Below are 14,881 nucleotides of genomic sequence, written 5' to 3' on the forward strand. Positions count from 1 at the left end.
TTTTTTTTTTTTTTTTTAATGCTCATGGAGAAGGGAGAAAAAAAAAAAAAAAGGCAGGACAAGAGCCAAGGTGACCTTGCCTCCGCGGGTGGCCCTCCTGCCGCGAGGGCTGTGGCGCAGCCCGGGTCACAGGTTCCCCTCTCTCCCCGGTAGGGTCAGGCATGCCCTTCTCAAACAGCCACAACCTCCTGAAGCTGAAGAACTCGGATGAGGATGAGTACCCGGACCTGAGCGTGCACAACAACCACATGGCCAAGGTGCTCACCCTGGACCTCTACAAGAAGTTGCGGGGCAAACAGACGTCCAGTGGATTTACCCTGGATGATGTCATCCAGACTGGGGTTGACAACCCAGGTAACGGCCGGGGACCGTTAGGTCTGCCTAACGATCTGTTCTCCCTCGTTACTGGAAGTGCTTCTTGACAACAGCACCCAAGGCTCTTGAGCTGCTGAGAGGCAAATCTCATAAAGCGTCGAGACGGCTCTCGATGCGGGGCTGTGCTAAAAGCAGCCTTGTTCTATCAAGCCACGTTCCTTGCTATGATCTGACATACCAGCTCAGACACTCCTGTTATGTAACTGCTCTGCTAAATACTTCCAATCTGGGGGGAGCAAAAAAAAAAAAAAAAAATAAAATAAAACCAAGCATGCTCTAATTAAAATGCAACTAGAGCAGGGGAAAAAAAAATAAAGCGCCCTGATGTTATGTGGGCTTACCTAGCTGTTTGGAGCTCTTTCTGTTCCAGCCTGGTTACGTGATGCTCTGTGGCACTTCTTTGAAAAAAGGGGGAGCAGATGTGTTTACATGTTAACATTACAGTATTTATTTTCACTCTAGCAAAATCAAAATGGCCCAACTAAATAATCAGAGACTGCCTCCTGATGAGGAGTACCCGGACCTGAGCAACCACAACAACCACATGGCCAAAGTTCTAACCCTGGATTTATACAAGAAACTGAGAGACAGAGTCACACCCAGTGGCTTCACCCTGGATGATGTCATTCAAACTGGGGTTGATAATCCTGGTAAAATGCCTTGAGAACGTTCTGTGTGAACCAGCTGACATAACTGCTGCTTTTGAATATGGCAACTTAAACTAAGTTTGCAGAGGTGGCATTTATGAGCAGACTACAGTGATGCAGCTTGGTCTATGGCAAAGCAAAAAGTCTTATATGCTTGCTTACAGTGAAATGTAATTGTTTGGGCATAAAGTGGACCTAGTGGTCCAAATCAGTAAAATTGGAAGTGCTGGGCAAAATGGTTCTAAATTAAACTTGACAAACGAGCGTGGTTTAATGGCAAAAGCTATGGGTTTCCGTAGCACTGCTTTGACTAACTGGATGAAATGTAAACTGTAGAGTCTTTCCAACTGGTTCTTTAATGTAAAAATGCATTTCTAAGTGGCTAGACCTACTACTAAAAAAACTTGTGTGGTTAGTGTTGTTCTGGAGCACAGCCAAGCATCATCCAAACTCTTCTGGCTTTATTACCACTCCAGGCCATCCCTTCATAATGACAGTAGGATGTGTAGCTGGTGATGAAGAAAGCTATGATGTGTTTAAGGAACTCTTTGATCCAGTTATTGAAGACAGGCATGGTGGCTACAAACCAACTGATGAGCACAAGACTGACTTGAATGCTGATAACCTGCAGGTATAAGTTTTTAATCAATTTTTGATGCCTAGTGGTTGGAGGCCTGGGTGCAGATCCTGGGAGTTGCATAAACTGTTTATTCAGGTTCTGTCCTTCCAGTTTCACCCCGCACAGACTAACAAACTTGTCTGTTGTAATCTGCTAATGAAGAGCCTAGCTGTGTAGCGGGCAGGTAACAGGAGATCACTTCGTGTGCTCCTCTAATATAGCTGTGCCAAACATGTCGAAGGCATATTTTCATCAACACCTGCTCAAAGAACAAGGTTGCCCTATGTTACACCTCTGGATTCCAGATCTGAAGAGGGCATAAAATCCCAAACACTGGTCTGAAACAGACCTACAACCGACTTTGTCCTGGCAATCCTGATTTCTAGCACGTGTTTCTTACTGTTGAACCAAGACATTGGCTTGCAGGCCATGTAGCCAATATCTTAAGGTGCATGCTGAAATGTGTGGGAGGTATTTGTATTCAGGCTAGATATTTTGGTAACAAGGTTATACTCAACTGCTTTCCTAACTTTGTAGGGTGGTGATGATCTGGATCCTAATTACGTGCTAAGTTCCCGTGTCAGAACTGGTAGGAGCATCCGTGGATTTTGTCTTCCCCCTCACTGTAGTCGAGGAGAGAGGCGAGCCATTGAGAAGCTCTCTGTTGAAGGTAAAGTGAGAACTGGGTGTATTGGGAATGCAACATATTCCCTGGGCAAGACATGTTCTTGGCAGTTTGAGAGTGGAGACAGTTTAAAAAAAAAAAAAAAAAAAAAAAAGTCTTCAAGACTCCTAGTCTTAACATGAAGCTTTTCCTGAAAAGGCAGCTTGAATTATAAGTGCATTGCAGTTTGTAGCTGAGGGAAAAGATGTGCCAGGGGGACACCTTGCTATGTTGGTTGACCTTCACTGATGTTCAAATTTTATTTTTATGTGTGTGTGGGGAAAGGAGTTGGTTCATCATGGCTCAAACCTGAAATGTAACAGGTATGTGGCAATGTCAGGGCTTGAGTCATGGCTGCAGTGTTTTGTGGCTGTTTTTAATTGACTTTCATTAAGGTTCACCTTGCTCAGAGGTGTAGCCTCCTCTGCTGAATGTGCAGTTGAGTGACTGTAAGTTCTAGTTCTCACTGGAAATCCTCAGCTGCAGTTTTTCTTTCTCTCCTTTAAGTGAGAGAGGAAGGGATACACCCAAGATCCAGTCTGGGAGACTGGCAGTGCAGGTCATTCCAAAACCTCTCAAGGGCAGGGTACCAGCCCTTGACCAGAATAATGTAATTTATGTTCGTGACCTTGATTCTCATTGGAAGCACTTCAGTTCTACAGCTAAGCAGCAGTAATGATCCTAAACTGTAAGGGAACAAAGGCTATTTGTAGAAGCCTGGAAGGTACAGACAAATCATCTGATACTGCTTTAAGTTCTGTAGTGCTACAGGGGCCTTGCCACTACGGATGAAAGCAAGGGAGGAACTCAAACCAGCAGATCAGACATTGCCGTATTTTGTATGTGGTCTATAGTGCTGAAAATGTCTAGCATCTTTGGTCCCATCCTGAAAGTGACACTGTCTTTCAGCTCTGGGTAGTCTGGAAGGTGACCTCAAGGGGAAATACTATGCTCTGAGGAACATGACGGATGCAGAGCAGCAGCAGCTGATTGATGATCACTTCTTATTTGACAAGCCAGTCTCTCCTCTTCTGTTGGCATCTGGGATGGCACGAGACTGGCCTGATGCCAGGGGTATCTGGTGAGTATTTCTAGAAGGGAGAAGTTATATTAAAAACATGGGGAGAAAAACATCTTGAAATATTGGTTGTAACCTTGAGTGCAGTGAGCTCTCTACCAAAGCAAAATGGTAGTTTCTGAACTCTTATTGCTAAATCTAATGGGAAGCTTATGTGTGGTGTTTTTTGGGGGAACTTGTATATGAACCAGAATTTGGATGAGTGCTACCAGCCCAGTGTGGTGGTGCATAATAATAATTAGCTAGCCTGGCTATAGCCAATGCTTCTCCATCCTGCATATTAACTAAAACAGCTTTACAAGAGAGTTAAATCCTCTCTTGAAAAAGAAATGTGCCACTACCCTGAGCTGTTGTTCCAGGAGTTTGAATACCTTATGGTAACAAACAAGAGCGTTGACTTAGCTGCAGGCTTGATACTGGACATGTAATTTCTTTCTTACAGTCTTATTGCCTCTACCTGTAAAAACTCAGCCTGTAGCTTCTGATGCTGGCCCTGTATGACTTTATCTGTACAAGTGATCAGATTTTTCCACTCTAGAGACTCAGTGGTGTAAGTTGGGTGATACACAGGTGTGGAATGGAAGGATTCTACTTGTCGGATGTAGGTCACCTACATAAAACTGCATCTCAGGAGTTTCTGCAGCATAATTAGCTTGCTTCCTCCTAAGCTAAGGGCTAAGGTTTTTGTCAACTAGAATACTGCAGGCCTATTAGTGTAGCTGCTTCAGTACAACCCAGAGGAAGCAAGCTTTATGTCTCTAGGTCACCTTTAAGATTGCATCATCTACCTGCAGATTGCCAACCCTAGATAGCACTGTCATCTGAGCATGACTAATCTACAAGGTCCCAATTGTAGTCTGCATAAATACATACTTTTTTTTCCTTGGGTGCTAGTTGATTCTTGATCAAAATCAAGCTGAGAAATTATCAACATGATAAATACTGACTTTAGTACCTATTGCTGGCTACATGGTGGGACTAAGGTGGCCACTGGTGTTCAGAAACCCTTGTGGTGTCTCTTATGACCTCTTGATTTAAAATTGGTAGTGAAAACTCTTCTTCATAACAAGTTTTTACCTGGTATGAAGAATAAATGCAGCTTAACAGAGCTTGATAAGCCTCTGGTAAAAGGTTTGATAGTACATTGCTGATGTGGTAACATTACATACCTCACTGTACACAGTGGCTGCGCTGATGTCTGTATTGATCACCTTTCTGCAAAAGCACTCGAAAGAGCAAATTTCTTAAATGTGTTAATTTGTACTACAAATGAGCTAGAGGAAGGACTCAATTTTAGGCTTTGATATGTAAGATTGGTCAAAGTAGTGAGCATTACTCTGAGCTGCTTAGTATCTGCCACTCTTCCCCTGTTCTTTTCAAGAGAAAGGTGAGGGTGGCTAGCTCAACTGTTGAGGCTTTCATGGACAATGGAAGTAATATGAATTTAATCTAAGAAGCAACCAAGAGCTTCTTAAACATAAAATTTCCAGTGATGAGTAATTCAGGGCTAGTGTAAATCCCCCAAGTGTCCAGTGGGTCAAAGTTGTTTGGCTTGTCTCCTAGGCACAACGATAACAAGACCTTCCTTGTTTGGATTAATGAGGAGGATCACCTTAGAGTTATTTCCATGCAGAAAGGTGGCAACATGAAGGAAGTATTTACTCGCTTCTGTACTGGGCTAACACAGGTAAATGCTGTCTGGTATTGCCTGAGATTCAAATGGTGCATGGTTCTCTGGTCAAAGATCAACTCTTCCAAACGGGGAGCCTGGCGAACAACCTGTACTGCTGGTGCTGCTTCTGAGTTTCTCATAATGCTTCTTTAATCTCTGGGAATATCTCAATGAACTCCAGAGCTGTGAAGGCTCTGAAACGCCCATAATGGCAAAGCATTATAGCTATGAAATTTAGAATAAATTGTATAGTGTGACAGCCTTCTCCAGTGCCTAAACTGTACTTAAAGTCTTTCCATGTGGTTCCATAAATCACAGCGTTTGGACTTAGGGTGGGAGGAGAAACTGCTTATATGTCAATGGGCAGAACTGTATTGCAGTTTCTAGGTTGAAATGTTTTCTCAGCTTTTGCTCTTGATGTGAACTTGAGCCTTACCAGCTTCTCCCCTAATTCTAACAGATGTGCTATTTATTTTGACATGCACTAAATCAAGCCTCCTAGTAGATAGTGACTTTGGATTTGTACTGTATCCTATGCTTGGACTCGGTGCAAGATCAAGGCCTTAAAGGCCCCTTGCTGGTGATGGCTTTTTCCAAACGGAGGGGGTTTACGTGACTGACTTAAATAGTTGTTCAAATTGTTGTGGTTGTTGCTATGTAACTGAAGTTGTAAATGAGCATTAATGGATGACCTACATCCTTCAGGCAGAGAACAATCTCTAAACATCTATTCTCTCTATTTATAGATAGAAACTCTCTTCAAGTCCAAAAACTATGAATTCATGTGGAATCCACACTTGGGCTACATCCTGACCTGCCCATCCAACCTTGGAACAGGCCTTCGTGCTGGTGTGCACATCAAGCTGCCCAACCTCGGGAAACACGAGAAGTTCGGAGATATCCTCAAGAGACTCCGGCTGCAGAAACGTGGCACAGGTGAGGTGGTGATGCAGTGATGTTTCAACTGGGCTGCCCCAAAAGAGCAGGGAGAGCCTGGCTGTGACCAAAGCCAGGTCCTGTCAGAATATTTGGAAGGGATTCTTGTAAAACATGTGGGAGAATCAAGCTTTAAAATCGTAGCTTGAGGGAGTGTGGGCTGGTGCTCTGCTTGTACCTCACTGTTCCCAGCTCCTGACCACTGCTAGGTGCATCCTGCTCTGAGGATGTAATATTCTGTGCCCCAGGTATGGGGGTGCTGGTGACAGCTGTTCCTTCTGTAAGCAGAGATGGAATCCTGATCTAACCTCTGGCTAGGGAATAGTTACAGCAGATACTTCTTACCACAGATTAGATTGTGGGTTACAGGAATGAAAAGCTGGCACAAGGGCAGGCTGGAAGTGGCTTATACAGGTGGTCACATGCAGCCTGACTTCGTTCTAGGAGGAGGTGAATTGTCTTGTGTTCCCACCTCCCAACGCAGTGAGGGGATAAAGTTAGGCCACCTACTCCAGCGGTGGTCAGTGTGAGAGCTAAACTTTCTCTCTTGTACCAGGTGGTGTTGACACAGCTGCTGTTGGAGGGGTGTTTGATGTCTCCAATGCTGATCGTCTTGGCTTCTCTGAGGTGGAGCTGGTGCAGATGGTAGTGGATGGTGTGAAGCTGCTCATTGAAATGGAAAAACGTCTTGAGAAAGGCCAGTCCATTGATGACCTCATACCAGCTCAGAAATAAAGCACTTTATTCTCATGCTTCCTAACTTATTGGATGAATAATAAAATGTCACTCCGATTTAAATCTTGGGGTCAGAGCCCACTTAGTTACACTGTAGAGAAGTCTTCCATCCATCTGTGTTAGAGTTTATTTTTTGATGGCTGAAATGTTGCTGAAAATGAAATAAACTATTGTTTTGGCCTGACATGTCTTAGTTGTGTTTATTGAGTGTCTTTGAGTTTGTTGGCTGCTTAGAGCAGTGTGCTATGTTGATTTCCTTGATTGTACTCAGCTGGCTCTGTGCTAGTATGTTTTCCTTGCTGTATTGCTGCAGACTCTTGCTTTGGGTTAAAGTTCCCTTGACACTGCACTAACCACCCCTTGAGTTGATTGTAGTTGTAAACTCATCCCTGAGAACCAGTGCTAAACATGAGTCACTGTAAACCTGCCCTACATCTAAGGCTTTAACTTGCACATCTGCTTATGGCAACTGTAAACTGTCATTAGCTGCTGCTGGCAAGCCAAAGTGACTCCTTGGAGAGGAGGGGAGGCAGCTCTGTGTACAAAGGGCTCCTGTTCCTCCTGGGGCTATAAGGTAAAGCTCTGAGGTCAAACTTCAGCCCTTAATAAGAGGGGAAAGGATCCTGTCCTTTAATCTCTGGAGAATGTAAGGGGGATTGGGATAAGGAATCAAGCTGCCTTTTAGGGTAAAGAGTGAGGTGAACCTCTGAAACACTCTGGCTGAGCTGACCAGGCTTGCATGAAGAGTGGTGAACTCCACAGCAAGCATGTCGTAGCTTTGGCTTTCCTGAGCTGTCTGGGGGCAGCCCTTGTCTTCTCTTACAAATTCTCTTTAAGTGCCCTGTGAACCTAAACCTGAGTAGCAGAGCAAATTTAACTGGATACTTTTTCTCTAGCTGGTCAGGCTTGCAAGCTCTGATAATTTTACAGTGGTCTGTCAAGTAGATCTGTTTGCCAGAATGACTGATCAATGTGCACAGACATTCATTGCATGGGAACTTCCCTTCTAAGAGAAAATTTCTGCAGAAATGCTGAGAGCTGGGTGCATAGTGCCCTTACTAATGATAGCTTTTTGTAGGTTATAGGACCTGGGTGTAGCACATAGCACCTGCTCACAAGCTCTGCCCACTTCTAAAATGTGGTTTTCTAGAGGGAATGTGATGAAAGGTTGATACACAGCTTCACAGCATGCAGCTTTACATAAGCGTGCATAGATAAGTGGGGCTTTCTTTTGTAGAGACTGTGATATTTCTGAGGCTGTGATTGCATGCTGTCAGCTGGCTGAAGTGATGACTCCAGTTGGGGTAAACTAATTAAGTTTTGGTGAAGGAAAGGCTGAGTGAACATCTCAGATGTGATGTGCTTTTAATATAGCTATCTGCATGATTCAAATTCAACTGCATGGGGGGAGGAGAAGAGATCACACTGGAGTGTTTTTTTTTTCTGCACAGGGTGATCCTCATGTGTTTGAGTTAATCAGCACTCCAAAGGAGTGTTTTTTCTTTACAAAGCTTGCAAGATTAGGGAGGAGGAAATGGTGCAAGAAACTACTGATTAGTTCAGTGTGTTCTTTAGATCTTCCTTGCTGTGCTTCATGTCACTGTTCCACAGGCACTTGGCAAACAGCTGTGCTGCATCTAGTAATCACAGAGTGTTAATTTAATGGTGCCTCAACATGCGCGGGATCCTTACTGCACTTAGCGATTATCTAATGGAAAGAGGTGTCTGAAACTTGTCCATTTTTTTTCTAGCTATGTCAGATGGACTAATAGAAACATCTATTTCTCCCAGTGCTTCTTTTCTTATATCCTTAACCCCTCACACCTGCTACATCTCTTTGGTTTTAGCACCTGGGGCCCTGCTGTCTGAGGCAGAACAAGTAGCTAGCTAAAAAAGCACAAGGTCAAAGTGACAAGCTGGTCTTCATTGCTTGCATTTGACTAGCAAATGTTTCTTCTTGATTTTCTTCCCCACCCACTACCTTAGCTGTGTTCCCTTCTGTTGCTGCCATGAGGAATAATAAGACTGAGCTTTTGTTTGAGCTTGTACAAAGCAATTGCAAATATACCGGAGAACAAATCTGTCGCAGCAGAAAGCTGGACAAAATGACCAGGCATAGCTGGCGCTTGCTAAAATCCTGTGATCAAGAGGGAAATTAGACCTTCCACCACGTTGCCTAGAAAGCTTTACCGAACAATTTGATTTTTAGCATTACTCACCCTCACGCCTTGGGTTTCTCCCACGGGTTGCTTGAGTGCTGCAGCCATGTGAAGCCGGACAGGTGGAGTGGGTGGCTCGGGCACCCAAAATCGTGTGGGACAAAGCGAGCTGCTGTGTGTCGCAGGTGCTTCAGCCTCATGTGAAGAGAAGTGCAGGAAGGCCGTAAACCACGGGTGTTTTTGGTACGTTGGGCTGCAGTCAGCGCCTCCGATGGAGCCGTTTGTGCAGGCAGAGTCCGAGAGGGGTGGCACGAAGCAGCCGGCAGGGCTGGCAGGGCCATCCGGCTCGATGAGCTCATGCTCAGCATCACACCCAGCGCTGATGGTGTCATTCGGAACCAGATCCTGGGGATCCCCAACTGACAGGTACAGAGTCGGTGCCCAGGAAGGTGCCGATGGCTCTTGGGCAGCTCCTGGAGGAAGGGTGCGCTGCCAAACCTCTCAGCAGGTTTTGCATCTCCCTGAGCTTTCCTCATAGGGGAAGGAGGAGGTTGTTGCTGTCGCTCCACTGCAAGGGGGAATAGCTGAGGTCTGTTGGCTCCCATGAGGACCTAGCTGCTTTGTCCTGTTTTACCGTCTTCACAGCCCCTCCTCTCACTTTGGTTTCCATGTTGTCCCTTGGCTTTCCAGTCTAAATGTGCACCATTATTATAATATTTCTAATGAATTTCCTTTTTCTGTCATCCTCATTTTCCTCTGAACATTTCTGCCTCTTCTGGGGACTGGCTGCCTGGCCCTGGGTAAGGTTCCCATTCAGTGGGAACGCCTGTGCAGAGTAATTACAGGTCTCTGCTGGTGACTGTGAGTCAGCCCAGGCCACTTTCCCTCTCCGCAAGTATGGGAGACACCACAGATGACAGTCAACGTTTTGCCTGCCAGAATTTCAGGATCCTTATTTGAGAAATATGCTATTTGAGAAGCCATCTACCTCTCTCATTATGTTTACTGGCAGTAGATTGCCCATAAATGCTCCTCATTCAGTTTTCTTGACACTGAATGGAAAATTGCTCATGATCTTTTACCCACTTGCGGCCCAAGTCCAGCATCGCAGCCTCGACCCTGGCGCGCTGCCCCGTTGCAGCAAGCGAAGTGGCCGAGCTCCCTGTGCCCTCGCTTGTGCCCTGAGACATGCAAGAGCATGGGGTGCACTGGGACGATTGCTTTTGAGCAATCCGAAGTTCCAGAGGGGATCTTGCTCCCTGGAACCAGGCAGCCAAACCAGATGACTCTTCTCGCTTGAAAACAAAGTGTGGAGCAAGCTAGTTTTATCTGCTGGCCTCCAGCAAGAGCCTCCTCCTGGGGCTGGAGGTGCCGCTGCTCGAGTGTGTCCCCTACGCTGGGCTCCCCGGCTCACCTCACCCCGTCCTACGTGGGAAATGCAGGATTGCAGCCCAGGCAGGCAGCATTTTCCTCCAGCTTCCCTTTCCCTATGGCTACCATAATTAAGCAGTCACTAGGCCAAGATGAAAAGGAGGGGGCTATTGCCTAATGTCTCAGGCACCTGTCTGAGGCGGAGGAGGTTGAGGCTCCAGCCTGTCCTTGGATGAGTATTACCATATTTTACGCAACAGGGAATAGCTTGAACAGGAAGGTTTGAGTGATTTTGCTCCACCCACACAAACACCAAAAAATGTGGTAGCGCGATGGGCAGGGCACTCTTCTGGGAATGGAGACGGCATCACAGCCTTTTCATCTCCTGTTTGCACTCTCTTTTTCCCCTGGGCAAACAACAGTCCAGCAGGCTCTTTGGCTCTTTTCGCTTCTCCATGTTCCTCTGGCTACTTTGCCTCCTCCATCCTCTAAAAACCAAAACCACATCACAGTTACTAAAGCTGGGAAGAGCCTGTGTCACCCTTTGATCCATGGGACATGACACTCCGACCCCAGGACCTTATCCAGTTTTATTTTTGCTTAATGTTGGGGCAGCCACATTCTCCTATGGATGACATCCCATAGCCTAAGCTATTGTGATGAGAAACTAAACAAATCTGCCTCATTCACAGCAAGACAGGACTCTTCACACAGGAAAATACAATGATTCAGTTCTGCAAATGGTTTTCAAAGGTATTTTGCATATGAATAGAAAGAGTTTTTCTTGGTTTTTGAAGGTCATTTTTTGATACAAATGCTGCATTTACTGGGCTGAGAGTATCAGGTGAAAAGACTTATCTTTATCTCACAGTGCAATTCTAATAGTCAAATTGGCAGCATGCACTCAGACTAGAATTAACAATTAATGGGGGAAAACTGCATTTAGCAAGAAAGATAAAAATAAACAGAAGTATCCAATCCTACCAGAGTTGGTTTTTTTCCCCCCCTCCTTTAGCCAGAGAATGTGAATACGAGAGGGAGAAGTATAGGAATAATTTCAAAGGACAAAACAGTTTTTGCTCAACCAGTGAAAATCGATAGAAGGGCTGTGTCAGGAAAAAGCAAGGTCTATATTGTATCTCAAAAACTTCAGCTAAAAATACAGAATAGGCAACCGCAAGCCACCTGTGGTGTAAATGCAAACTGAAGCCACGAAAGAGATGTTTTTGACAGACAAGTACACTCTCTCTGAAGGCCTAGGCCTCTCCATATTAGTCCAGCGCAGGTTGTTGCACGCTTGGGTGTTTGCTGTGATCTCATTGCTCTCTCCACATCTGCTATTTATGACCAGAGAGCAGAACCGAGGCTGCTCCATGCCGAGGAAAGCTAGAAAATGTCATCTTACATTTTTGCAGTGCCTCATTGGCATGGGCACCTGAGAGTGGTGCTCGAGTGTACAAAACTTCCCTGGATTGCTCAGGAATGAGTGAGGCTCTTGGAAGCAAATGAGTATAGCTCAGCCCCCAAAGCACCTTTGTTAATCTGGTATGGCAGTGGGAGTTAGCACAGATATTGAGCATTTTCACTCTTGCTCTAAGCAACTTCAGTTGGTAGGAAAACAGCATTTCCTTCAAAATAGGGCATGATACTGAGCGGCTTTGCTGGGAAGGGACTTTGTTAGATAGCTTGGGTCTGAAAGGTTTTGCAAGAGGAGAAAAACCTTTCTTATGCGCCCTAGAAGTCATGAGAAATGTTGTCATGAAAATAAGAGTGGAGCAAGAGAGAGGGCAGCTCTGTTTAGATGTAAATAGCCCCTGTTTGTGGTTCAAACCCTGTAGTGTGTCAAAGTGCAGTGAAACCAGGCGGCGAAGCTGGCAATGGGTTAAACGCGGGCACCTTCCCCTAGGCCCTGGCAGCTGGCGGCTCTGGCAGTGTGTGGCCTCCCCGTCCCCTCCTGGCTCTGCAGACACTGAACTGCGGGCGACCACGTGAGTGAGATGCAAACAAGATCATTTTAGGACGCTCTGTGGCTGGATCATCTCGGGTTGTTTCAGTAAGGGTGGGCCCGGCTGTGTCCTTGTGGTCCACCCCCAGAGACGTGCTCACCACCCTACACAGCCATGATGAAATCGCCTGAATCATCCCCGCTAATCGCAGCCCCGGCGTGTGAGATTTCCGGGTGGCCCTGCCAAGCGCTTTGGGATGGGAGGGAAAGGGGGAAACCCGCGGGTGACCTCGAGGGCTGGTTCCCAGGCGCGTGCTCCTGTCCCACAGGCCGCCAGCAGGGAGGAGAGGTGTCGCCATGGCCGCCGGGCACCCGCGTTGCCTGCGCTGCTCCATGGGTGGGTTATTTGCCGCAAAGGGCCCGGGCGCACGATTGTATCAAACTGCGGCCAGGCAGCAGCCTCCGAGCTAGGACTTGTCTGGGGGAAGATGACTCGGGAGATGCTGGTAGGAAGGCGCCTGAGGAGAGGGTTGCAGTGAGTGCGAGTGCTCCTGGCCCCGGGGAGCCAGATTCTTCCAATGGGAGAGCAAGACCCAGCTTCTCTTTAAGGCGTTTTTCTGGGCCAAAAACCCTTCAGCACTTGGAGGATGCTCTTGCCGGGAGGAGTGACGCAGTGCCCTTCCTCTGCCCCACGGGTGTCCGCAGGTGCCACCACAGGGCTGAAGGGACATGGGAACCTGCACCATACCCCTCATGGTGGCTGAGCGCGTCGCTCTCTGCCTGGCCTGCCCTTGGGCACTCCTGGGCACCTCCGCGTTGGGCACGTGGCTCTCAAGGGAGCAACTGTGCACCCTGGAAGGTCCATCCTCCCTGCACAGCATGAAGGGGTCAAGAAGCCATCGTGGCCTCTCTTCACCTCCCTGTGGAGGAGACAAGGCCTCACTGGGGCAGACGCAGGTGTTTGGACATGGCGGTTAACTTGAGGACAGGGGACATGTCCAGGGGAGCAGCAGCCTCAACGTGGCTCTCCCCAGACACCCACTGCTCTTTGTCCCCATACGTGGGATCCCCATCCTACGTACATCTCCATCCTGGGGCCTCACTGGGAACCGCCACATCCCAGGACGCAGCCTCCGAGGAGCCTCAGGTGGTCCGAGCGCTTGGATGTGACAGTCCGAAACACTGCGGCCGACAAGTCTGTGAAAGGAGCCTTGTGCGTACCATAAAACCTGTTCTGAAAAGCAGACAAAGGTTTTATTTTGCATTGCTTACGCAGAATGAAAATGAGCCCGTGAGCAGCACTGCTGAGCAATGCCGCAAGCGGCCAGGCAGCCGGAGCCTCCGAGGGGGCACACAGTAGCAGATGGCCAGCGTATCATGCCCAAATACTTTTATATAATCAGTGTGAAGAACAACAAAGACGACCAGGGTTTTGTATTGAACCTAAAGTGCTCCCTCAGGCGTGACTTTCCTGGTATACTTTTACACATTCCTCTCGCCTGCCATCCTTCCCATTTCACTTCTTGTTGATATATATGACATTTTTCATACTTTTTTTTTTTTCCTGTTGGTAAGACTCTAAGAAATGTCCTCCAGTAGGTCCAATGGAGGGAGGAAAACAAAAACTGCTGCCGTTTCCTAGCACTTAGTCCCATGACGCTTTCAAACACAAACACCCACCACTAAACCTTGATTAATCCTCGCTTCTGGTTGTGGTGAGGGTCATTTAGCATTAGTTAATACTGAGCGTGGGGGGGAAGCCTAATAAGTTTCTTTCTAATATTTGAACATGGTTGATAATTCCCAGGTTGCTATTTCTCAACATGCCCTTTCTTGCCTTGCCACCTGAAGGAGAAAGCCTCTGTTGTGCCTGAACAGAGCTAATCGTGGCGGCCAACAAGGCCAGCATCTGCGTGGGGACCCACAGGGCCCCGTGTGTGGGACACGATGTCTGTGTGGGGGCGACCACAAGCTGAAAACGAGCCATTTTTGCAGATATTTCAGGCCGCAGAAGGAAGAGGAAACCAGAGCAAGGCAGTGGGATCTCTGCACAGTAAGACAAAAGGAACTACATCCATACATATATTTATTTTGAAGCACCGCGCTGGCATCCAGCATAAAGCGTTTGGCTAAAACGTGCCTGGCAGTGTTTTCTTTCCTTCCCATGGCAGCTCCCCCCCCGGCCTCACCCCGCGTCCACCACCCACAGGCAGGAGCAGCTGGTCCAGCATGTGCCACATTTGTTTTTTAATTCCGATTTCCCACTGCAAAGAATCAGTGTTTGGACAGATTGAAACGGACCCCAAGGATGGCCCATTCCTATTTGCACTGGGTCATGATGCTGTATCAGGAGGAAGCTGCCAGGACTGTGGTTTAAGGGCACCAACCGCTCCTGAAGCCCCAAACTCTAGTTTGCTAAAGAAGACATGGATTGCTCCTTAAATTCGTGTTTGGCTTAGCATGAGCAGTCCTTTGCATTTGTGTAATACCACATTTTTGCAAAGAGTCATGTGGATTTACGCAGCCTTCGTGACGTTGTTATCTCCATTTTATGGGCTGGCAAAAGAGCGATGCAGGGGCCATGTGTGGCGACGGCCATGGCAGCAGCTGGCACTTGGGGTAGCCCTCTGCCTCCCAGCTCTTGGAGGTCAGAATAATCAGGTCACTCTTCTTCTTCCAC

General features: G+C 47.0%; 1 protein-coding gene across 2 annotated transcripts; it reads left to right on the forward strand.

Moving 5' to 3' along the window:
* Positions 1-122: 122 nt before the first annotated feature.
* Positions 123-6,912, forward strand: CKB (creatine kinase B). Of its 2 annotated transcripts, none has more exons than XM_010212929.2 (7): positions 123-354; positions 1,499-1,653; positions 2,179-2,311; positions 3,215-3,386; positions 4,947-5,070; positions 5,802-5,991; positions 6,548-6,912. In XM_010212929.2, the coding sequence occupies exons 1-7, from the start codon at positions 162-164 to the stop codon at positions 6,724-6,726; spliced, it is 1,146 nt and encodes a 381-aa protein (XP_010211231.1). In that variant the 5' UTR covers positions 123-161; the 3' UTR covers positions 6,727-6,912. The 2 variants fall into 2 exon arrangements, with proteins under 2 accessions (XP_010211231.1, XP_010211232.1); XM_010212930.2 differs by lacking the exon at positions 123-354 and adding an exon at positions 412-1,025.
* Positions 6,913-14,881: the final 7,969 nt, after the last annotated feature.

This window comes from Tinamus guttatus, unplaced genomic scaffold (assembly GCF_059628265.1).
Source record: "Tinamus guttatus ecotype Peru unplaced genomic scaffold, ASM5962826v1 Tinamus_guttatus_pri_ptg000048l, whole genome shotgun sequence".
NCBI lineage: Eukaryota > Metazoa > Chordata > Aves > Tinamiformes > Tinamidae > Tinamus > Tinamus guttatus.